A 26,277-nucleotide genomic window follows, 5' to 3' on the forward strand; every position below is an offset into this window, starting at 1 on the left:
TGCTCTTCGTTTGTTTTGAGATTCTAAAATTGTTTGAATTAACTGCGAACTATATTCACAGTGCCTTACTAAGAGACCAGAAATACAAAACATACAAACAGATACAGCGATTTCTATGGTGCTTATATTAAAGTATTAAAATTCAAGAACTACTGCACACCACAGATATACTAAAAAATGTACTGTAATTAAGATTTTAATATAGAGGCCACCAATTTTAATGCTTATCTTGCCACAAAGCAGGACACTGTTTAAGCTGTTTAGAAAGTCCATTTAGTTATTAAAAAACATTTGCTAACCCAGTAATATTTTAAACAACTTTTAAAATCTTGCAATTTATGTAAACATTTCATGGAGGTGCAAATATGTACCTATTTTTCCCCATGACATCTCTTGATCAGACTATATGCGCCAAGGCATGTGGGTGGAATTACGTGAGCCTGTGGCAGCATACTTTCCCACTTCTGTTCCCATCTCATTTTTGCTTTTCCTTCTCTCAAGACATCCCTGCTTCAAGCCAGAGATGAGGCAATCAATCCCTTTCCTGCTGTCTGGTTATTTCATGCCGCCTGAGGTGAGCCGCGAGAGCAGAGGAAGAAGTCTTACTATCTTAACTCCTCAGTTCAAGCAGATCTCTGGAATTGTTGGAAGAACCGTAAGAGTTTGAACATGACATATTCCAGAAGGGATGTAAGGCCAGAGAAATATGCGAGTTGCTTACAAGTTCTAGTGTTTTTTTTTTCCTAAATGGTCTGTGATAGCGTTATTGAAGCAGTCTAACAATTCATGTACATAACTCAGCTACTTATCAGGTGTCAAATATTGCCTGTTACACAAATACATTCTTTAAAAGGAAAAACATGCAGAAGAATCTTTTTAATAGCTCATCGTGATATATATTCCCCAGTATGACATAGCACGACATCTTTAAGTTTTCCTTATGATTGGGCTAACAAAATAGGCTTAATTCTACTTGAGAGAAGATCTTCAGGAAGAAGAATACTGTAGTCTCCATAATATTTAAGAGAAAAGTCTTTCATCTTAGTAGGAATAGGTGTCTTGCTAACAGAAAGCATGCTGAAGAATAAAAGCACACTTCAGCTAGGGTTGTGTGGGTTTTTTTCATTTGCTAGCTTTGAACGGCAAGTCTTAGTTTGCCTTGAACGAGTTGTTAACTGAAGTGAATTACAATTGAAAAATTACATAATTTATAAAACAGAAAAATACGAGTTTACAGGTAATCTCAGTGGATTGCAGTAATTCCACACAGGATACCCTGAATCACAATACCATAAGATTTACTTATCATCCCTTTCACCCAGCTAAAACCAGAACTTTAATTATAAGGAAAACACTGTTTCACAGAATGGTCAGGGTTGGAAGGGACCTCTGGAGATCATCCAGTCCAACTCCCAAGTTGAGGGTGGAAGTTTCACTTCAAGTCAGTTGAACTCTAGGTTCTTATTAAGCAATTAGAATTCAACAAATTTGGAAAAAAAATCTGAAAAATATTCCTCTTCATGAGCAAAAAACCACACTCACTGCTGATACGTACGTTTGCAAGGCTGCATTGGTGGCATTGATGAGGTTTCTATCCGTAATCTTCTCCAGTATTAACAAGGCACTAGTTTCATGACCCTTAATACAGAACAAACATCTGTCATATAACAAATAAGCCTTCAAAAATTGTTTTCAATGCCTTTTCAAAGCAAACAGGCCATGGTAACACAAAAGCTCAGCACCGGTAAGTCAGACTATGCACACACCTTGCTGCAAGCCAAATGGAGTGCTGTGTTCTTAGAACTGTCTTGCAAAGTCAGATCAGCTTTAGCACTGCTAACCAGCACCTCTGGGGAAAAAAAAAGAAAAGATGTGTATTAACTAAAAGCATATTCCTTAAAGTCTTAATGGCTTACATTTGTGCAAAATGAAAACACAATTTGAACAAAATATATCCACAAGAACGTTAACTATAAGGCAACTTTACCCATAGCAAGATTAACAAACTTAAGAGCAGAAATAAATAAAGCTTTCTCTTTACCAACTGTATTCGTCTGTCCATTTTCTGCAGCCATCATTAAAGGTGTTTTCCCAGAAGAATCTACAGCATTTACTTGAGCATTGTGACTGAGCAGAAGCTGTAGACACTCAACGTGATCTGTAAAAGCTGCTGCATGAAGAGGAGTTCTGCAACAGATCAAAAGACAGTACAGCCACAGTCAGCCGTGCTTTCTACTGCATTCAAAGGGGCATCCCGACTGTGATCCTGCAGGTACAAAAGACTGGGCTGTCCCTCCCACCGACCCTTTGAAATCAGTATGGCTGGAGTTGCCACTGCTGCCTTTAGAAAGTCACCTTCAGGTTTCAAATAATTCACTCTATGTAGTTTATAACAGAGGTACAGTTTGATTCAGAAAACATAAAATATGCATAAAATACTACCCACAACCCGATACAATTTAAAATGTGCTCAAACTTGCCTATATAATAAAAAGCCAATTCGAGTTTATTGAATCAGAACAGGATTTTTAAAAATCTAAAATTTATTTCTAGCACAGAATAAAAAAAAAAAGGATCTTCAAAGAATAAAAACAGGGGAAGGGAGAATTAACATAAGTAGCAAATGCAAAAGACCCAAATGATTACAGAATTTAGCAGAGCCACTCTATTACATTACAAACATTCTTCCACCGTGCATTTACACTCTTACCTTCCTTTTGAATCTGTTGAATTTACAATACCAGCACCTAGTGTATCAATTAACATTTCTGCAGCACCTTCATTGTCATTTATCCTACAATGAATTAAACAGGCTGTTATTTACAGAATGATAAATCTTTTGTTAAATACAGCAATGAAATGTATGAAGAATAATCTTGCACTTCCTTACACAGCACAATGCAACGGACTGAAAGAATTTCCTTCCATTTTCTGGAAAACTTCCTGTTCCAGGAGGAGCTCTACACAACTGTCATGACCTAAAGCAAATGTAAGAGTTATGTATTAAAAAAAAAGAAAAATAATGAAAAGGCTTATTTATGGATTACGACAAAAATATGTATCTAAATTAGATTAAGCAATATTTTATTTGAAAGTTTCAAAGGCACGCTGATTATATTTGATAGGACTACATTAGGAACTAAGACATTTTTGGAAACCTGAAAAATCAAACTGACATTTAACACTGAACTCTGTGAAATTTAGAAGGGATCTCATGCTGTCTGAAGAACATCCAGAACACTTAATTTAGTTCTTTTCATCTCCACGTTTCAAACTCTTCTGTACATTTACCATTTAGTCTACATGAAAACATCTCCACCATTTCAGGGTTGTTTTATACTCCACTGTCTTGCTAAAGCCGAAGAAAAAAACAAGTTGATAGTCATAACAAAAAGCTTAAAAAGAACTTATTCAACCTATCATATTATTATTTTCAAAATTCTATAGCCTGCTGCTGTACAGGTAGCTAACAATTGTGACTATCTGTTTGATCTCCGATGCATATATGCAGAGAACATTAGTTCAACATTCACCAACGGCTAAAGATTTATATTTTTCCCAATTCCTGTCCAATTTTCATTCTACAAATCAACCATATTTCAATTCTGTTTTATTCAGACACTGTGGTCACCCTGAAAATGGACCAAACTGGGAGTTTAATTTCATGGCTGTGATAAAGAGATGTTATTCTAGTTCAAATTATCAGTGTATTGCTCAGTTGCTTCAGCTGTGAAGACAGTCTAGTTAGTTATTTACTTAAAAATAGTTGGTAATATGAAGCTCTAAACCCTTACTTCTTGATCCTTGTCTATCATGTGATTCAGAAGTGAAAATGAGAACCTCTACTATGCCAGAAATGAACACACAGAATAAAAGCTTGAGCAAAGGAGCTGAATGAATTTCCTGCCTTTTAAGGCCTCCATCACACCCAAATGCAAGACAAGTAACAGTAAAGAAAAAAAAATCTTAGTGAATCACTTTTATATACTTTAGCTTCTTCAGCCTATCACGGTTGATTTGAAGCAAGTTCACAAAAAGATTTAATCTGAAACCATTCCTCCCAAGACTCCCTGTGAAGGTTATTTTTCTGGGATGTGTGGCACATTTCTATTCACAGGTACTATGCTCAATTTCTTGAAAGGCTCCTTGAGGCGTAAAACTAAGAAGGCACTTTATAACAAAAATGCAGTACAAAAATAAACACCTCATATTATGTATTAGATGTTAATGCATTCCCCCTCAAGGTATCATGTCTGTTGTATTGTCACATTGACTAATACAAACTGAAAGTGGACAGACTTCATATGTTGCTTTTAGAAGCAGTAATAACTTCTATCTCAATGTCAACAAATACGTTTAGACCTGTATTTTAACTTCAATGTATTTTACCATTATAGCAGGCCCAGTGCAGTGATGTATAGCCGTGATTGTCTGCTATTGCAGGTACTGCATCCACAGATGTAGCTGACTGCAGGAGAGCTCCTAGAACACCTATATGTCCACATGCAGCTGACAAGTGTATAGGGGTTCGCCCCCTACAGTCTCGTAATAAGGACTTAGCACCATGTTGAAGCAATGCTTCCACACATTCCTCATGCCCGGTAACTGCCTGCGAGAGAAAGACAGGAAATAGTAAGTTTGCAAATATTCATGTATATAAGCCAAGGTGTTTAACTAGAGCAAGCTAACTTCAGGCAATTTCTTACATTTTTAAGTAATAACAAAATAAGCACAGTTACTATTTTTATTCTTGGAAAGAGCCGTTCTGTTGGAAAAATAACAATGTATTATAGTATTGATGACAGAATAATTTCTTGGAATAACACTGAATGAACTGCTAATCTCTAGGGCTTATTCAATTGTCTTATCTGGCAGAGACTATAATAAAAAAATATTTGGCATACAGCATGCATCACACTTTTCTTCCTCCCATTAACACTACCCCCACCCCATAACAATAGAGTTGTACTCTGGGACCTCTCCAGTCAACACTTCACAGCAAGATTAAGACTCTGAAATTCCAAAAGAATTCTGAGGGTACACAGCAAACAGGCAAAAACTGAGCCTTTTGATAGCAGCTAAAAAGATAATAAAAAACTAAGAATGGCAAGATGAGAATAATGAGAAATTAATTAACACTACATATTAAGTCTGTATTTTAAATTAATATGTATAAAACTGGAAAGAACAGAAAAGGAATATTCTCTTACCCCTCTGTGTAATGCCGTCCTTCCCCACTTATCTTTGGCATCTACATTTGCTCCTTTGTTAAGGAGTGAATAAACGCAGTCGGTGTGCCCATTGAGAACTGACAACATCAGAGGAGTCCTAAGCAGAGTGCAAAATAAAGTGTAATCCACAAACTAGCACTCAGCCAAAATATAACAACTCCTATCCTTCTGGACAAAACTTACATCATCAATGATCTTCTCTAGCAGTACCTTCACTCCAAAATGCTACTCATATTTGCTTTTTAGATTCAAGAAAATAAATTAATATCCCCTGATTCAGAAGTGCCGATGAAGTTACTAGAATCCACTATTTCAGCATCTGGGCAGTAAGACACATTTTAGTTTCCTCCCAACTAAACAAGAAGATTTTTCACTGCCAACATTATGCTTATTGCAAAATATACAGTTGCATTTGTCCTAGTTCAAATCTCATCTCTCTTTACAGTAATAAATCAAAAATCATCCATGTAAAATATGTATTTTTCCTTTAATAAAATGCAATAACTTGTGAAGAACAGAATAAGTATCGTTTAAACTCACTGTCCATTTCCATCTTGAATGTCCACTGCATTCTGTGGTTCTGCATTTCCTATCAATAGCCGCAAACATTCTGAGTGACCATTCGTAGCTGTAAAACATCATATAAAATACAAGTTTTACATTAATTGCCTTGGAGTATACCGCTCAGAGCAGTAACCTGCTCAGACTAAAGCCTGTTAGCTTGAGAAGCCACTGTACAGCTTTACCATTGTTATAACTTAAATGAAAACAAAAAAATATAAACACTACAAAAGTATTTCAGAAATGAGCCGTTCTCAACTGTATGTATTAGAAGTAATTGATTCCAACTGGCAATTGCTAACAGCTATTTAATTTTTTTATATATAAATGAGGTTGCACACATTAACCATAATTAGAATATATGCTGATACAACATCCACAAGAAGGAATAACTAAATATAATAATAAGCATAACTGTGGCTTGTTTAAGGCACAGGTAAACACATACCTAGCCAATCATACACAAATGTTGTTAGCAAGTGTGGCATGTGCTAGTTACAAAATAGTAAGTGAAATCACATTTAGAAAGAGGGGAAGGAAACGTAATGCATAGAAGTAATTAACCAAGCAGTTAAAAAAAAAAAAAAAAAAGGAAAAAGAAAAGAAAAAAAATTGAGAAATCACATTTAAATGCAACTCATGAAAGATAAATGATTGCTTGTTGGAGGGGAAATGATTTCTGACATACAGCTGCTGTATTCAGTCCACATAAGAACCGCGACAATTCATGCTTCTCTAGCTGATAGAAACGCTAACAGAACTTGGGAGAAGCTAAATCAAATTGAAGAATACAGCTTGTGCTCACGGACAACAAATGAAGTGGTTAGAATGATGATGTTTTGTACATAATGCTCTTTTTATTGCAACATTTCTGTAACACCATCACTATAAATGTCAATTTAAATAAACCTATTTTCAAAGAGAGGAAAAAAAATAAGAATATAGTATGAGTGCTAGACTTTGAGAACAGTAGAATTATAGAAGTTTTCTAGGAAATGCAGCGAGAAAGGATTGCAGTTATTTTGAAAATACTCAGGAGTCATTTAAATCCTTGGGAAAAAACCCAAAGTATAGTTGTCATGTCTCTTCTCAAACTGAGAAAATTCTCCAAGACTCCAGACATTTTTAGAAGTATTTTACTGCCAAGACTGGCAACGCAATTCCTGTATCTAAATTTAGGCTTACAGTTTGGGCTGCGTGAAAGACGAGGAGAGAAAGAGGAACGTGTCGCTGACACCTGTCAGCATAGCTTGCCTAGCTAGTTGAATGGACAAGGAGAACGCACCCTGCCAGAGAGCAGTGTGGAACAGCACCCCTCCAGCCGAAATGATTTATTGGGTTAATACTGGTTTCCACCCGCAACTGCTTTTGTTACACCTTTCTCAGCATAGCGTATACCTTAAAAGTCATTGTCTATTCCTAAACAGCATTTCTTAGAACATTAACGATAGAGACTTCTAAACATGAAGATGATCCACTTCAAAAGCCAAAATTTTAGAGGTTAGTGGTAAGCACGTACCTGCAGCATGGATTGGGGTCCTCTTTACAACGTAATCTTTCACCAAGATTGATGCTCCCTGATTAATGAGCACATCTACACATTCCACGTGTCCCTTAAAGGCAGCAAGATCCAGTGGTGTCCTTCCATTATTATTCCTCACATCAAGGTCCAGCAGCGACTGTACCAGCACTTCCAGAGCTTGATGGTGGCCATGATAGGCCTACAAGAATACAAACATTCTTCAGTTTTCCCATCCTTCATATTTTTTCCTTTTTTACCAGGATTACATAAATGAAACTTCAAAGAGTATTTTTGTTTTAACATGTAGAAGAGCCACTGATGCAGTTCCTCCACACTCTTCTTCTTGGTGTTTTTTTTTTTCCATTTTATCCTTTCAGTCAGCAATTGGAACTACTGTCAGAAAATCGTTTGTCTCCAGTTTGTATAACTACCAGTATATTGAATACTGCATATTTCATTACTTTATGTTATAGTTACACCACTCTCAGATTATTTCAAGGGAGGAACATATGCAAACTTAACTAATTCCTATTAGTTTTTTTAAATAAAATGTTTTAAAAAGAAAAAGCTAGTAAAATTTGTAAGTAAAAAGAATACAGTACAAATAGCTATGTAACTGGTAAAACAGAAGGGACTTAGGGGATGAAACAGTTAAGAGATCAGAATACAAGGATAAAAAAAATAGCAGCAAGAATACTCTGTAGGTATGTGTCAAGACAAAGTGTCAAAGTTAGTAATGAAAATAAACATCTACAACTATGGTTTTATAATTTCCATAAAAAATTTTAAATGTATGCTCATGGATGCATAACCTCTGCCTTCAAACAAAACTCCTTTCCAGGAACAGTGTCTTCTAACTGCTTTCATTTACCAGTATTAAAGATTATTTTTTACTTTGGCCATATATATATACATATACACACACACATACTCTGCATGAGACTTAGGCTGTTTTCAGAAAGTACATTGTTGTTTTTCAATTGCTCCAAGTGCAGTGAAACGATGAAGGCTACACATTGAGCTGGTTATTCTGTACTTTGGACATATTTGCACAGACAGTTTCATCAGGTCCTCTCCTACACTACTCTTTGTGCAAATCTTTCTTAAAGAATTAAGGACAAAACATTTCTCATACTAAACTATGATGATGATTAAAAAAAGTCATCAATACTTATAGAGCAAGTCTTCTAAAATTTTCATTAGTATACATAATAACATAAATCTTAATTAGAAGATTCCAAATGAAAGCTGTTCCATGAAGCAAGTTTCGAGTGAAATGCAAAAGTCACCCTGTATAGCTCATTCAGGAATATTAGTATGTATTTGTGTGTGTCATTTATTGTTATTGATCTATTTAAAAAAAAATCCAGAATGAATAAACCTATGTCAACAACTATTTGCAATTAGATGAGCCATCATCACCAAGGAATGAAATACTTACAGCTAAATGCAGTGGACTTATAGGTGCTCTGTTGTCTGAATCATTCAGCATGTCAGTACCTGATGTCTCCATGAGCTTAGCAGAGAGAGAAAGTCAGAGTGAGAACAAAACCCCCTCACCTTTAAAAACATTCAGCAGTAATTGCTACAGTTTTCAGTATATGCAGTTTGAAAAATAAAGGAAGAAAAATAGGAACAATAATATGGGATTACAGTTTCCTTAGGAATTCTAGATCTCCTTCAACCTTTTAAAGAGTTTGAATTGCAACGACTCCAACCCCTCCCCCATATTAATCTCCCAAGCACAGTTGTTTGATTCTGCATAACAACGCAATAACGAAATCAGAAACTAATTATTTTTCTTGAAGGAGCCATATGAAATAATATAGATGAAATGCATACAAATGGAAGACAAGGACAGGTGAGAACAGCTGTAGTAGGAAAAAAAACCCCACTTAAACCAAACAAGTAAGCATTTAGATTAGGTAAAAAGTCAGTAAAAAACATTACGAAAAGCCAGAAGGCAGGATTGATTTCTCAGAATAGAAAAACATTTCCCAAAGAGAAGAAATGGACCCCAAAAGGTACAAGCATTATAAAATAGGATTAAAATATCTATGTGTATATATATATTTGTTACTTTCAGATGTGTTCTAAAGTTTTAATTCTGGGTCTTTTTCAAGACCATATTTAATTTAGTAGACTAGTAGAATTACAACATTCAAAGTGTTTGAAGAACACCAGATACATTCAGATCACTAAGTTTTCATTATCACATTTTTATAACATGGTCATATGAAAGCTTAAGAAAAGGCTTAAAACTTATTTTCTATTTTAATGAATTGCAATTAAATCTAAATTGTAATAGAAATTACATAATACCTCTATGCATTGAAGAAATGGTTGAATAAAGTCTAAAAATAAGCAGTATTTTTAAAATTACATGTTCCCTTTTCCTGTACAGTAGTACTTTAACAGTGAGAAATAAAACACACTTACAACATCTAGAGGCGTTTCGCTTGCAATCTGCAATTAAAAACATTCAGAATTCATGTTTGAATACATTTGAATATAAAAGTGTAATTTGTGTAAAAATACTAAGTTGTGTAACACAGAGAAGATAAAATTAGCATATCAAATAACATACACATTGCTGCAAAGGGATTAATAAAAAACTACCTGAGGCTTTATTATCTACAATTCTATTATTTGGCCGTTAGTTACTGTAATGAGGTAAACTATTTTAAAATGCACCCTTACTTTACAGGTTTACCCTACATTTTAATTTGCTCCTTCAAATGACATTTGTGAAATTTCTTAACACTTCTCAGTGGTATAACTTATGGTTATTTTACTGCAGCCATCAGGAAAAAGTTTAGCTGTGTATTCTAAGTTAAGAAACAAAGCAAAACTAATATCCCACATCCCCAACCATTTATCTCTTCATCTCAGAATGTATTCTCTTTTTATGCCAGTATCTAGCATCTTAGCTCCTCACCTCGTCCCTATTTTAAGAGTACCAAATGATTAAGTATTTATCTTCACACGGGCCAAAACCCACTAGTGACCTAGCTCACAGATGAAGACCCAAGGTGGAGGAATCCCCCGGCCTCTGCATCATACTCTGTAAGAGCAGCTCTTACAGCTTTCATCTGTGATACGTTTTCTTACCAATTCAAGACATAAGCGATGACCATAAGCAGCTGAATAATGAACTGCATTGTATCCTTGTTTGTCTCGAATCCCCGGATTGGCATCGTTTCTTAGCAAGTATTCCAGGCACCTATTTAAATTGACATACACAACCATATATCTAAATGTTGAATTTCAACTTTACGCTGTGATAAATTGTTCCAATTCGATCGGAAAATAGAATACAGCACACACGACCACTGATTCACTGTACAATATTGGCTGGACTACAGAACACCTAACTTGTTACATCAAGTTTTAAGGTCAATCACAAAGCTTCCAAAATTTGAAAGAATCCTTCTCTGCAGACATCCCACATCCTTTGAATTAACTGACGGTTAAAACTCATATTTCATGGCTGTTTTCCTTCTAGCTAATACAATTGCAGTTACCTTTGTTAATATAAATTATTACTATTTTTGCAGTTTTTTCTGTATTCAGTACATTCTTCTGTACTTAAAACAAAAGGAAGAGAACCAATAGCCGAGTTCTTCATGGTATGTACCCAAGAGTCACACACACATACCATTCCACTACCAGACACTAATTTATCGATTTATTTATATAGTAAACATACTTAGTTGTTGGCATACTTACATCCTGCCATTCCTTACTTTCATTACACAGAGTTATAAGGCAGAACATGATCAGCACAGTTGCAACCACAGACATTCAGCCAAAAGGATGAAAAATAAGGTATTAAAGTCAGCTCCCTCTCCCTATTTTTCTGTTTTTGAGAGACTCCGTGCATGCACACTAAACAATTCCAACCAATAACCCCACTTACTCATAATTTCACGTTGTCTATCATTACAGCAACATTTTGCTAAGTCACTAGTGCGACCTTGAACTTGCTAGTGAAACCATTTGGTTTTCTGAAGTGTACAACAGGTCACCATCCTATCCTCTCTCTGGGATCATGAAATACTTCTCCTTTGTCAGTTAAATAAAATGCATGTGAAGCTAAAAAGTACATTATCTTGTTAAATCCAGCTTGGAAACTTTCTTCCTTGGCACAGCACTTTATTTAAAGGTCTCACAGACTACCATTATCAGTAGTGACAAACGGGCCAGTTGGATACACTGACACTGCGAGGGTTTTCAGTCCCCATTTATCTCATGGCAAATTGTCTTGTAGAAAAGTTACAGGAAATTTCAACGTTTGTAGTTGTATGATATAACTATGCTGTGATGTCATGTGAAAAACTTGCAGTGGGATGTGGCAGGTTTAGATTTGAGAGGCAGAAATCCTAACATGATCTCTGATCAATGCTGTTAAGAGTAGAAACTTGATCATTCGAAAGCCTGGAGAAAATTCAAACCTCGAAGAAATACAGGCAGAAATCCTACAAAAGCAGCCATCTCCTGAGGGAAGACAGCATGACCCTGCACCATCAGAACTCTTCCTAAGTTCTTTCAAGGAAGGGCCTGGAGCCAGCAGATGGAACAGAGCAAGTTCAGCATCTGAATGATGATCCAGTACCAGCTGTGATGAAATGGAAACACATTTCAACATGAGTTACAGCAGCTGTACTGGCTCAAGGGGCTGATAACCTCCTGTGCAACACCACCGATTTGCTGAAGTGAAGGCCTGATGTTTGCTTTTCCACACAAAGGTTGGAAATAACAAACCAGGTGAGTGAAGGCGAAAGGGTCAAAAAGCTGCAGGAAAAAACTATGAACAAGGAAGTGTCTAATTACAAAATTACTCTGTCTCATTACAAAGTTGAGAAGAACAAGAGCAATACCAAGGAGCGCTCTCGCTTTCATCATTTTCTGCCCAGCATAAAGGAGAAAAGAAGTCAGGTAGGCAGTGAAAAAGGTAAAAATTCTCCAGTTTTAAAGAATAACGTATGTAACACAAGATGTAAGTAACTTTACAACAAGTTCAATGTATCTAACAAAAAGCTATCTGTAAAGCATATCTATGTATTTTAATAAACTCATTTGGGTTTTATTTGCCCAGTTAACAAATGCCTAGATTTCATTAATAGCATGTGCTTGTATGCTTTTATTTGAATTGAAACAGGGTAAGATTTCTGAGAATCAGAAGACAAGTCAATTTGTCCCATCAAGTGAGAACTACTGTCCCTACATCTTATTTGTCCAATTGTCTGTCTTTGTTAATTTTAATCAATGATTTTGTATTAACATCCATGGCTCATTAAGAAATGTGAAACATCACTGGCCTTGGCTATCTAAATTTCTATACTTGTGTACTTTCTATGTTTGAGTGCTCACAAAAACCACAATACGCTAAATATACTGCAGGAAACAAAGTCTGCTAAACATCCTCGAGTACCCATTCTTTCCAATTCAAAACAGATAATTATTTTTGCTGTTTCTTCTCATCCAGAAAAGAGATTAACTTTGCATCTTTTGCATACTTAACTGTCCTCAACAGGCCTCTTAAAAAGGAGATTAATCAAACTTTCTGAAAGACCACGTAAGTTAAATTAATTTCCAATTTAATTAACGCTGTACTGTCTATTTAACATAGAAAGAGAGTGTTTTTTCTCCCCTAAGACACTGCTTAGTTTATCTCATTCTGTGATCCTGTTTCTCTCTAGTCTTGTCAAAATCAGGCTTCAAAGAATCACAGAATGGTCAGGGTTGGAAGGGATCTCTGGAAGTCATCTAGTCCAGCCCCCCCGCCAGAGCAGGGTCACCTACAGCAGGGTGCACAGGACGGCATCCAGGCGGGTTCTGAATGTCTCCAGAGTGGGAGACTCCACCGCCTCTCTGGGCAGCCTGTGCCAGTGCTCCGCTACCCTCAAGGTAAAGAAGTTCCTCCTCATGTTGAGATGGAACTTCCTATGTTCAAGCTTGTGCCCATTACCCCTAGTCCTAAATTATTGGTGTTTATTCCAGATCAGAAGCATTTGTTAAAGATACAAAAGAAACACTTCCAAACAGGAACAAACTGGAAAATAATTTTCAACAAAAACATCCTTGTCCCTAAAACCTGTCTTTAAAGATGTCTGAACACAGACTATAAAAATGCATATAAATATCTCTGTAATTTCTATATAATTTCCTGACTTTTTTTTCCCCAGGCTTTATGTTTCAACTCAGTAATCATTTTTAGCTTCATTCCTATTTTGAATATGAGCTGAGCAGTATGGGGCTTCCAGCTGTTACTAATCATCTTGCTGCATCAATTTAAAAAGCTTCTCCTCAGGCCATTCTGCTTTGCAGCCTGTCTTCCAGACAGCCAACCATTAATCAGAAGAGCAATATCACATGGGTTCCAGAGATGATCCTTTGAGTTATCTCCCAAAGCTCTGCAGTATTGCCATCATCATTCTTGCCTGCGCCTTTTATAAGACAGATGGCAAAACGATGTCATCTGAAGAACCATTATAGTTTAGAGGTTTTCAGAGCGACCGTGAAGCTAAAATTAACCCTAGCTCAACTTGTAAGAGGGCAATTAAAGTAAAATTGTCTCAGCAAACTCTGGCAGGAATTGAAACTATATCTAAAAAGCAGCAGACAATTTCTTTTTGAAATTTGGCTTTTTGTAAAGAAGACATGTACTTTAAATATTAGTTAAATGGCCATGAGAGTATTCTTTATTTATCCTTCAAAACCCAATCTATAAGTTATATGCCACCTCGTTCCTATTGCTACCTCACCTTTTAAAAGGCGCTGTATTAGAACAGGATGATACGGTACTGAGCAGCACTCTTTTCCAGCGAAGGTGTCGCTGTATGCATTTGAAATGCGATGCTGCACACCAGCTTGTTTTGAGCTGTATATGTGAGTGCGTGCACACGCAAGCGGTACTCTTCTCACGTCTCTTCAATATATAAAACGGCTGGAGCTTAAGTAGCCTCAGCAATTTTGTGCTATCTATATAAGCTTTGCATTTGAGTCATTAATAACTATGGTAGATATAACCATTAGTTACAAAATAAACACTCACAAGAGACATTTATCCATTTATGACAGTTCCTGGATACGTTTCGTTAATAAAAGTGTAACTACTTCCCAAAAATTTACACTAACAAAAGATAAGAGTTGTGATGCCAAACATGAATAGTTTAATCAAACACCAAATGGATAAAACATCTTATATTGAAATGTCAGGTTAATTTCTATCCTGATGTAGGCCTACTGTATGTAACTCACAGTCTAGTTTTACAGTGTATTTCTGACTAACTACACAGACTTTAGGGCAACATTAAGAACCCTGCATAAAACACACCATCCTTCATTAGAATTTGATTTTAAAGCAAAATGACTCTACTGCTTACAACTGTCACAATAACCTCCACAAATTATATTTACGCAGCCACTACAGAGCAGGTGGGATTAAAAACTCTATCCCCAATGAATTCCTGAATTACGACATCTGCATTATAGGACATAACCAAAAATTACAATACATTTTACTATTGTTAATTTTTCTCAGAAATATTTGTTACATAAAACATTTTATATACAATGAACAATCGACTGTCAAGTTTAATCTTTGAAAATCTGAAAAAAATAAATACACTTGGCAAACCTGAAGACAGAACATACACGAAACTCACAGCTCAAACGTTTCTAAGGAGAAAGGCTGTAGTACAAAGCATGCCACTTACTTTCCATCTGTGTCTGATGCAGCTGCATAGTGCAGAGGTGTACAACCCCTCTCATCAAGGTCATTCACACTAGCTCCAGATCCCACAAGGGCAAACAGGCACTGATAATTACAATTGGCAGCAGCATAATGGAGTGGAGTTCTTTAGTACACATTTAAATAAAAAGTACAATGGTAAATAACAGCAAAATAATAATATAGAGACAGAAAAAAGCAAAATAAAATGAAACTTAAATCCTCCTTACAATTTTAAGAAGTATTTGTTGTGAAGAATGCATCATTACAATATTTAAAAATCGGTCCATTTTCTAGGGGCCATTTAATAGCGCAGAACAATACCTAAGGGATCTATTTGCCAGCCAAAATATGCACAAACTTGGTATTAAGGAAAGCTTTATATGAATTTTCTTGTGTCAATATATAAAGGAAAACCAAGTTTACATTAAAAATACTATTATTTAGTTAAGTAATTTCAAGCCACATGGAAAAATATGGACAAATCTAAGAACTAAACAAGGTCAAAATAAAATACAATTAACATGGAGATGTTTTCAACAAACAGATCAGAATTTTGCCTAGGAGAGGCAAGCATTATTTATTTATTTTTAACTACACTAACATAGCAGAGGTATTGTTAAAGAAAACTTCTAAAAATATATCTTGTTTTCTTATAACAAAACTGTGAAATATCAGTACTGATGTATAATCTCAGAGGAAACTTATTCCAGCTTCAAATACACAAACAATTCTCTAAATAAACCAGTTCGGATAAAATTTCAAAAGCACCAAGATGACTCAGAATTCCATTTACTATTTTTAAAAAGAGATTGCTACTATAAATATCTCAATTTTGAGGAGACAGTCAAGCACTTTAAAGTGTCCTATCCTCTCTCTTAAAATTACTTTTTCCCATTTCTCTCCGTTTTTAACTGTTTTAATCTTTTCCCTCTCCTGAAATAATTGCTCTATATAACAAGCACTTTAAACCAAAAACCAAACCAACAAAAAAAACAGCTTTCAATCACAAAAGTTGTAACAATTAGTTGTTCCTTTCTCAGGAAAGAATGGAGGTGGAATTTAAAGCAAAATACAACTTTGCATCCATAACGTTCTCCTCACACCCTACTCCTGCTGTTCACATCCTGGAAAATCATATTTTCCATGATGTGATGTGAGATTTTACACAAGTACTGATCATGCCATCTAAATTTAAATAATCCTCTACTGAAAATAGAAATTAATGTAATTCCGACAGAGTTCAGAGCATGAACAAGGAAACAGAAAGGGATGGATATAATGAAGCAGTTATAATAAATTAACTTTTTTTTTTAAATAAAAAAGTTTAAAAATACCAACAGATTAATAGGTTTGACTAATCCATTATTTGGAAAATATCACCAATGTCCTTGGATGACAGCAATTTAAACTCATTAGATGCATGTTATAAGCATAAAAGGCTCACTAAAATTACAGTTGAATATGGAACTCAGTCTTTCAAAACAAGACTAAACACCTCCTTAAGAAAACACAATAAACAATATATGTTTGTAACTTTTGATAACATATGCTGAAGCATTGTTTATTAGAGACATCGTATCTTAAAAACCACTTAAACTGGAACATACAGACTTGCCTACACAGCAATATGCTACTTCTGTAATACTTTTGACAGCCCTTTACAATATACAAATCTAGAATGTCTTACCTCCCAAATCTGTCCTTTTTGTTGAAGTCTGCACCAGTATTTAGCAGAAGATTTAGGCACTCCAAATTCCTATTAAATTAATGCAATATTACTTGTGATTGCAAATCTTATTTCCTTAATCTCAGCATCTGCAAATATCAGAACTGCTATACGTACGCATCTCATACATTATTTTTAATTGAACTGAACTATCATATGAAAATTTTTGTAAGTATATCTTTACATGGAAAATAGATTTCCTAATTGCAGGACCAAACCAGGAAAGAATACAAATTATTTCAAGTCCATAGAAATTTTATGGCTATCAAATGGCATGCATAAAAGCACATAAACATTAACCTAATTTAATAGATATTTTCAATTCTTTAAAGCAAACAAACAATAACACCTGCACGTCACATGCTTTTTGCTACCAGGATTCCAGCACAGAGGAAAATTTTAACATCTATTTTTTAAGGCCAAATATAAGTTGCAACATAAACATTTTACTTTTTAGTGTAATTAATTTTCAATACAATATAATCATTACAATAGATGTAAAATACCGCTTATAGTTTAAACACTATCTTAGTAACTTTCCTAAACTGGAGATGAATGAGGGAATGTGTCACAAATTATGTGGTTTTATATGAAAAGATAGCATTTTAACCATAATCATTTGCAACAAGGATGTATCTATCAAGTATTTCTCGACGTAGTATGATTACTTAACAGTATTACTTAAACAACATTGAAACAGAAAAATGAAAATATCAATATCATGGAGTTCTTGTGTCCCACAAAGTGTATCATGAAATTTATTACCCAATTCTTCCAGGCAATTTTGAGTAGCTGCTATAGAAAACCTACAATACAATAACAATAATCAATACGGATCACAACTCAAGTGATGAGCAAGTAGTTCTGACTACTTCATCCACCTAAACTCTGGAATCTATTTATGGCTTATATTAATTAATTTAGTTAGGCTGATCTTTTGTTTATGGATATGGTAAAAAACTATTTCCCAAAGTTGCTGTTCTCCACCTCATGTCCTATAGTGATCTCAGCTGGCCATACCATCTTTGAATGCTGTAAATTCTAAAAATCGTACCATCATCCATGGGAATTTAAAATAAAATTCAGTTCATCCCCGAGCATAAACCTAAGGTGAGGCTGATGATGCTTGGACACTGTACTCCAGTAATTACTTATTAGGCAGAATATTTAATTTATTTCTATTTTTTGTAGATAGAATCCGTCTTGAAATTATTTTCATGTTTACATAAATTCCAAGGGGAGAGGGCAGGAAAAGCACAGAGAGGAAATAATAAAAAAAGAACAGGAATGATCAGCAATTGAAAAAAGAACAGTAAATATGAAAGCATGAATGCTCTTTTACATACCCTCCAGCTGCAGCTGCATGAAGACAAGTCCTGCCAAAGTCATCTGGTGTGTCTATGTCAAAACCTACAAATCAAGTATTTCGTAAAATCATTATGTAACACCACCTTTCACAAAACTGCTCTCATCTACTCTTCAGAGAAAAGCTTGCTAAGCAAACTTAGCAGCTATTTGCAAAAAAACCCCCAAAACACTTAAGCACTAAAAATTTACTTCATTTGAAACACATCCTTGTTATTTGTAGCATTTTGAAAAACAGGCGTTCAAGTAAAACTGAAAGGGATGAGGTAAAAGACAATCAGCTGCACTGAGGCAAGAGCCTATATTCTCTCCTATCCTATTTGCCTGCTAATATTTCCGTGTAATTTAGTATTGAATATCAAATATATGAAGGTAGTATGAAAATTTAAGAATATGCTAGAATTTATCAGTTACGCAAAGATTTTTTTTTTCCCCAATAAAGAGGGGGATTGTCAGCATTGCTAAATCCAGAAGCTACTTAAATTTCATCCTTGAGTTTAGCTCTTTAGTCCTAGAGAAAGACCTTTGTTAAGCTGGAGTGAAGGCTGTAAATAGTAATTACTTGCAGAGGAGCCCTTCAGACAACATTGTCGTTTTCCCAAAATGTGTGAACTATGGAACTCCAAATTTGAGATCACAAACTTTTAACTGTGCAATTCCATATCTAACCATATGCTCTAACATGAAGATTACTATTTAAATCAGGTTTCAGAGCTACATTTTTGGTTTGAGAAAACCAAAGTTTGGTTTGAGTCCTGCTCCTGTCTTAACGAAACTTACTCATTAATTCTCCATTTTTGGTACTTTTGCCTGAGAATGCAGGTTGGGTTTTTTCCCCTTTTTAAAGAATTGTTCAACAACGATAAATAGTGAACAACACAGGATGTCTTGCTCAAGAGTACAAGACTCTTGAAGACAGTATTCAAGACTGTCTTCCTACTCCATATCCCCCAAAACATAGGGTTTGTATGCGCCAATACATTCTCCCATTTCAACAGGCAGTGATATACGGCAAACAATTTAAGATAGTTTACCAATCTTATTTGAAAAGTAGTCTTTGATGCCTTTCCACATCCCTAGGTTGCTTGTCTAACACCACGAGCTACTTAAATGTCATTCAGTACTGGGACAAGGCAGATTGATGATTTTTTTTTTTTTTAACTTTTTAAGATCTGCACGTGAATATTAATGAATTTTAAAATCAGAGATTATTAATTTACATAAATGAGACTCTTCCTCCCCAAACCAAAAGGGCACATAGTCTGCAGACACCAATCCCCACACCAAGCGTATATACTAATAAGCTACTAGCGGTATCTAGTCTTGCCAGTCTGAAGGCTGAACATACTCTTCAAGTCCTTATCTGCTCCAGGATAAATTTACATCCAAGCTTGCTCAGCTCATGTAAAAGTCTCGCAAGACTTGCAAGTCTTCCGCAGGGATTCCTTCGCCATACTGAATCTCCAGGAAGGGCACAGCCAGCACAGCACCATGTGCAGAAAGGAGAAAGAGCCAGAGTATTCCTCATCTTGAGCTCATCTAGTTGAAATACAGTCAACTACAGGACAGTTCTTTCCTGGAGTGAATCCTTGCAAGCTTGTCCATGACAGGACAGTGAAACAAAAAGCCTTACCAGCGGTAGCTTTAGTTATACCCCTTAAGTTCTTCTCCCAGGCTACCCTAGCAGACAATATAAAGCTGGGGAAGCAGCTTCTTACTCTGCCTCTCCCCAACCCTCTGCCCCCTACTTTTCTTTTTTCAAAAAACATGAAGTGCCTTCAGACTAATGTAGAACCATTTAGTTTCTTTTTCTTCTTCTGTTCCTGAAGCGTCCACAATCCTTCAGAAAAATCTACTTTCTCAGGATTGCAATGGTTCGAAGAGCTCAGAACTCACACCAGAGCAGCCTCTGGACAACAAGGGAAGCAATAACCTTACAGCCCTCCACAACTTCAGGAAGGAGTTAAACAATGAAAGCAAAGCACTGTTTGGGTTGCATTTAATTAACAATAAACCAGCAATGCAACAGTTTCTTAATGTAGCAGTTCACAGAATCTTCAGAGCTATTAGGAAGACTATGGAAACAGATAGGAATAGACCGATCTGTATTAAGCTGAAGACATCATGGAAGGGAAATGGAGGATGCCTCATGAAGTCATTTAAGAGAACATTAGTCATTCTTTAGTTGCATTATGGTCTGAACCAGTCATCCCACCTCTATGGCCAACTTAAAACGCACAAACACAACATTTAAAAGATTATAGATGCATTATTTCCATTTGGGTGATTATTTTTTTTTTTTAAAAAAGCTACTTCTGTAGAATTTTGCATTCACTTCAGCTGTGGACTGTCCATTAAAAAAAAACAAGCACTGCCCCAAGGCTACTAGTAAACTATAAACATTTCTATGTATTACTAAATTAAAACTTAATTAAAAGCTATTCTATGGAATAAAAAACAAAGTACACATAAAGCAGTCATATGACTTTGGAAGAGCATCCTACCTGATGAGAGGAGCTTTCTGCAGCAGTCTGAAAATCCACTTAATGCTGCCAAATGGAGAGGAAACATCCCATGTATACCCCGCCTAAGATACACCATAATCAGGTATCACAGTTTCATTACAATTAAAATAAAACAAACATGATTGTGTGCCAAAGTGCACATGCACGGTGGGCTCAGCAAACCACCTAATTAGAATACTGAGCCTTAGGAAAACTTCATATATTAAAGGCTTTCTTACAAGCTAGCAGGCAAGTCAATGCCACAGCCTATTAAAACTTTCAGAGCTTTTACATCAAATACATTAGAGGAAAATCTGTTCCTCTTTCTTTTTGTACAAATTGCAATGTAATGAGTAGCTACTTAACAGTACAGGATAATGCACAAAGTATTTCCTATTTCAAGTTGAAGATGGTATTAAAAAAAGTCATACTAGTCTCGTTAATCTAATAAATACATTTCTAAATTCTCTCAGCTTGCATTCATGTCAGTAAAGTTACCTACTTTGCAGTGTCAGCACCACTCGTAATCAGAGTGTTGATTAATAGCTCATGGCCATATCTAGCTGCTATGTGCAAAGGAGTATTTCCATTCTTATCTTCACAGTCTATTTCAGCTCCTATAAAAAAAAATATAAAAAAAATAATTACTAAGTAAGAATATACACCGGCACACACATACTTTTGTTAGAAAAACAGCACTGATGATAATTTAAGCAACATTAATAATTGTCCATGAATGCCTCCTTTGGATTTAAAATCTATACGTATTTCAGCGGTATTTAGTATTAATAATAAGCAAAGCAGAGAGAAGCATTTTATTATGTAACCATATGAGACAAACTTTGTGCAACCTCGGTTATGGAAGAGAAATGAATATATTTTCCTGCATTCTGAAATATAAACAGTTCAGTGTAACCTATCGAACTGTATAAGCAGATATGGCAGACTCCACCATTAACTGAACTACTACTGGACATTAGGTATGAAAAAGAGTTCAGTACATTGTTATCAACACAAGAGGAAGAAAATGTTTGTAATACTGGAAAGCTGATGGCAAAACTACTCCCTCATGCTTTTTACCATTTTGAATGATGGTTTGAGATCTTGAAAATCTACCATGGATCGCTGTCATGTGCAAAGGTGTTTTCCCATCTTTACTCTGGAAAACAAAAAAACCCCACACCCCAGTGTTTACTTACGGCCAGCAATAGCAATCAAACAGAACTGACAAAAAAAAAAATCAGAAAAAATACATTCTTTTACTTTCTTCTTTCCCCTCTACTGCCTCCTTTAAACTGTTTCTATGCACTTTTACAAGACGGATGCTGGCAGTGACAAGTCAGCATGACATGGCAAGCTTTTCAAAAGAGCTGCTCTTAATCACTCTTCCAGCTGTGAGTGACAACTCAATGATGCCCACTCACTCACAGTTACGCCTTTAGGATAATCACTCAAGAGGATGATGACAGCACACAACTTTAGCAACAAGCCTATGTCCAGCTCTCCCCCCAGCCCAAGTCTAAAACAAAACAATGCTTCTTTAAATTAAGTTTGTTTCTTGAAAGAAAACAGCCGTATTTACTATAGAGGTTTACACATTATATTAGAAGACAACACATTAAAAAGCTCATGTGTTTCATGGAAATTTCTGTAAAGTTATATTTGTAAGCAATTTATCATAAAGCACAAGTAATCTAGAAGATTCTAGGTAGAACTATTCAACCATAACAGGTACTATACATTTGACACACATATCAAATGTGCACTTAGTCATTCACCCAGTAAAGATGTCCTTCAAGTTGGCCAACATTAATGCGTAAGGGAATTTCAATGTTTAACAGCACAATCTCAATGCACTTACAAAACCATTTTTTTCCTGTTATTGTTACTTTAGGATGGCTTTTTCCTCCTGTACTTTATCATAGGTAATGGGAAAGCATTACTACAAATGCACACAAAAAATTGCAAAGATGACACACACAGAAAATAAAAGCACTCTTGGATGCACACGCCACATCTTTAAATTTTAAACGTTGGCTTTGAAGAGTATGAACTATTCAAAAAATACAAAGTTAAAAAAGACAAAGGTGGTAGGAACATAAGATACGAACATGTGTATTGAAATATCATGAACTGCTGTCATGTGCAAGTGTTCTCCCATCCTTACTCTTCCTTTGGTACCAAATAGCAAAGTTTCTATGGATGTGTTACTGAAAGTCTGCTGGAGACCCTTTTAGACAGAGTCGAATGTGGAATTTTTAGTTGTGTCACTGCACAGAGCAGTATACACCACCTAGAGCAATGCAATTATGGGGAACATTGTCTTCTCAGACCTGGATTGAAAGAAATAAAACACTTAATAATGACAGCCAAGTTATCTCCAGATGTTTCATCTAGCAGGTTTCTTTGACTGTAAATAAACCAAAAGACACATCCACATACCCATTCTACTCTCTTTATCTAACCATTAATATTCTGTGTCCAATTATTTTCCTCCTTTAAAACTATCGTTACACACCTGGTGTCTATTTCCCTCACTCTGCTCCTCCTTTAAGCTGAAGAATCAATTAAATTAAAGAAAAACAATCATATTACATAAAATTAGTTGGAGTGAATGACCAAAAACTGCTTTGGTAACTACCATCCTAAACTTTAAAAGGGAAAACTTTGAGGTGATAAGGAAATAAATTTGTGAAGTCGACAGAAAGAAGAATTTAAGAGTTCAGATAAAGAATGTCAGTGGCTCAGATACACTAAATCTGTATCTCAAAGGAAGGCTAATGAAGAGTAAGAAGATGGAGAAGAAAAAAGTAGATCCAAGTCTCACTGAACACATTAATAAAGTACCTTACAAGGACATACGAATAACCTAAGGTGACAGTATTAGAAACTAGGGAGCATGCTGGTCAAGTGAGAACCCTCGTGAGACAAGTTGAGCAAGATTTTGCAGAGGACAGCAAAATAAGCTACAAAATCATTTTCCAGTTGTAAATGAAAAACCACAGTACGATCAATAACAGATTTACCTTGCTCAAGTTCACTTAAAAAGGCACGTAATGTGGATTTCTAAGACAATGGATTTGATTATCCACAGTGCCTCCCTCCAGTCTAAAAGTCTCAGGTTCCTTTGCAACCCAGGAATAACGTAACACACAATTGTCTAGCAACATAGAAAAGCTATAAAATTAAACAAAGGTGATAATTGCTGTGTTGAAGCTGAACTGCTAGGTATAGGATTGCATTCAGAATTCCCTTCTTAGACATTGCCACTAGGGGAGGATATACAGAATCAGAACCAGGAGCCAAAGAGTTCCTTAAGCAATGAATAGAGCCTTGCTGGTTCACTGAGAAAAGTATTTGTAACGCTGCTTCCTGAGGTGCCAGGAGGCTGGACTACATAAGCAAGGAGGTATCTTCAAAACTTGTGCTTCAATTTCCCTTTTTTTTTTTAATGCCTTTAAGGTCTTTTATCTAAGTATTAAGTTAACTACAGCTGTCTGATATTACAAGAGCAGATAGGATCAGAGCACATGACGGAAGAGCTATGGGCTAATGATAACTTTTGTTGTCTTCACTGAAACTCAATTAAGTGTGGTAATAGGATGGGAATCACCCAAATCTCCTCTATCACCAGAGAAAACATATCCACAAAATATTTAAGATCATATGAAATTTGCTACAAGCACTAATTGCTGTTAGACAGTAAGAATTAACACAGCACAAGGTGTTCTATCAAGTGATTACTCAGATATTAACTGTACTCAGACTACTGAGCTTTACTGAGGGTCAGGGGAAATGTGGGGCTATCATGCCACAGCATTCCTCCGAGTGAAATCTCCCCCTAGCAACAATTCTTATGTTCTAGTATCACCAATGGAAATAAAATACTTCTTCTATTTAGGTCATTGAATTTTCAAGCAGCAAGGGGGCCCATAAAACAATTAATACTGTCCCATTACGTACTCATTTCAACGTGTTCTTTCATGCATGGAAATCCTGAATAGTGAGGAGAGTGTGCTGCAGTAATGAGCAACGCTTAACAGCATTCACTGTTCTACAGTACTATATGGACACTGACAAGTCTACAAAAACAAGAATGAAAGTATGTCCTCTGCCTACAGAGGTGATAAAAAAGTGATTAGAGGTTTAAAATTTCTACTGTTCCATTATCTTCTGCTACTGTTCCGTTATCTTCTGCTACGTATTCCCTTCTTGAGATGAGGCCAACATCCGCAGATACGCACAAGCACTTACCCTCCATCTGCCATCAAGAATAAGAGTGTTTCCCTTTTGCTTTCCCCACTAGGTCACGCACAGCAGAAAGTGCTCCAATACTGCTATATAGTCTGCCCCTAGATTACCATCCATACCCACTCTGTTACCTCTAAAAACACAGATACAGTTGCACGTGGGGGGGAACAACTGGATCAGATTCCACAAGCAATATCATTCTGATGAAAAATAAATCTTATGGCAATTTTAACAACTACTCTGAACTTCAGCCTCAGTATTTGGAAACTGAACAGGCTTGGCCTCAGTAAATAGTAGGAATGCTCTAAAAGCACCACATTTTAACTCTACAAATTATTCTTAGCTACGCAACATATTCTAATTTAATTTACCTTTGCTATTTTTAGGGATTGTTCTTCCAATTAAATCAAAGATTCATCCTTATAGGCCTTTCCAGGAAAGCAGAAGTTAACTTGGAAACAATTTTGTTTTGCCTCAGTTCTTGCACTTCTCAACAGTGCAAGTGGTAAGTTTTCATATACAAAGTAAGACTGTTCACACCTTCAGGCATAAATTCACAGGCAAAATTCAGTCATGCTGGTATATATCCACAGAAATGCTATTAACAGAATTACAATGGAGACACATTGGTGCAGAAATAAGGGATAAATGGTGTTTTCAAGCTGTAATTGCTTAAAATCCTTACACAACCCTACTTGCTTAATTTTGCACTGAACAGTTTTGATACTTACTAAATCAACACACTTATACTACAGCCAACCTATAGCTAAAGCTACTAACCCCTTCTACTGTAACGACATTTTCTTCTGAAGCAGGCTAACTTCAGTAGCACAATCTTTGCTAAGCTTTTCAGCCGAAATTCTCAGCTCTCCAATATGCTTCAGGCTGCATTTCCCAGCCCCATCACGATTATGTTTCAGAAAAAGTGATTCTGTCATCTCAGAGTAAGCTTAAGTTGAAAACCTGGGTTTACCCTTACTAAGTCTCCTAAGGATTTTTTTTTTTTTTTTAAGTTACAGAAACTGCCAAATCTATGCTTTGGATGCCATAACTTAAAATCGAATGGGAAGGAAGGCAACAATACATCTCTTTGATGTTAAAATATCTTCTGTCACCTCCAAACAAAAGTTTACCCACATTATAAACTTCAAAGAATTCAGGAACTTTGCCAGTCACTTTAAGATATTAAGTGTTCTTTGCACCATTTCTAAGGTTACTTAGTGTTATAAATGTCTAAATGTAGTCAGTATCTACAATGTATACCATATGTAAAACAAAGATTCTTAAGTTCAAACATAAAGATTACTATAATCTTTAACAGTGTTTAATTCTCGTAATAGAATGTTGAAAGGTTTTCAGTTTCATTCCTAACCTACATT

General features: G+C 35.7%; 1 protein-coding gene across 3 annotated transcripts in view; it reads right to left on the reverse strand.

The window, feature by feature from the left end:
- The window catches only part of ANKRD28 (ankyrin repeat domain 28), a 102,747-nt gene that overhangs the window by 7,370 nt on the left and 69,100 nt on the right, over positions 1-26,277 (reverse strand). For all 3 annotated transcript variants that reach the window (XM_009888919.1, XM_009888918.1, XM_009888917.1), the window contains exons 9-26: positions 21,728-21,806; positions 21,150-21,264; positions 20,648-20,730; positions 18,125-18,188; positions 16,740-16,808; positions 15,036-15,176; positions 10,426-10,537; positions 9,754-9,780; positions 8,756-8,830; positions 7,312-7,513; positions 5,772-5,859; positions 5,211-5,328; positions 4,390-4,609; positions 2,891-2,978; positions 2,711-2,794; positions 2,042-2,187; positions 1,767-1,849; positions 1,556-1,638 (exon numbers count right to left, since the gene is read on the reverse strand). In XM_009888919.1, the coding sequence (XP_009887221.1) occupies positions 1,556-1,638; positions 1,767-1,849; positions 2,042-2,187; positions 2,711-2,794; positions 2,891-2,978; positions 4,390-4,609; positions 5,211-5,328; positions 5,772-5,859; positions 7,312-7,513; positions 8,756-8,830; positions 9,754-9,780; positions 10,426-10,537; positions 15,036-15,176; positions 16,740-16,808; positions 18,125-18,188; positions 20,648-20,730; positions 21,150-21,264; positions 21,728-21,806 (1,877 nt within the window). The remainder of the gene's footprint in view (positions 1-1,555; positions 1,639-1,766; positions 1,850-2,041; positions 2,188-2,710; positions 2,795-2,890; positions 2,979-4,389; positions 4,610-5,210; positions 5,329-5,771; positions 5,860-7,311; positions 7,514-8,755; positions 8,831-9,753; positions 9,781-10,425; positions 10,538-15,035; positions 15,177-16,739; positions 16,809-18,124; positions 18,189-20,647; positions 20,731-21,149; positions 21,265-21,727; positions 21,807-26,277) is intronic.

This window comes from Charadrius vociferus, unplaced genomic scaffold (genome assembly GCF_000708025.1).
Source record: "Charadrius vociferus isolate BGI_N301 unplaced genomic scaffold, ASM70802v2 scaffold217, whole genome shotgun sequence".
In the NCBI taxonomy this organism is placed as follows: Eukaryota; Metazoa; Chordata; class Aves; order Charadriiformes; family Charadriidae; genus Charadrius; species Charadrius vociferus.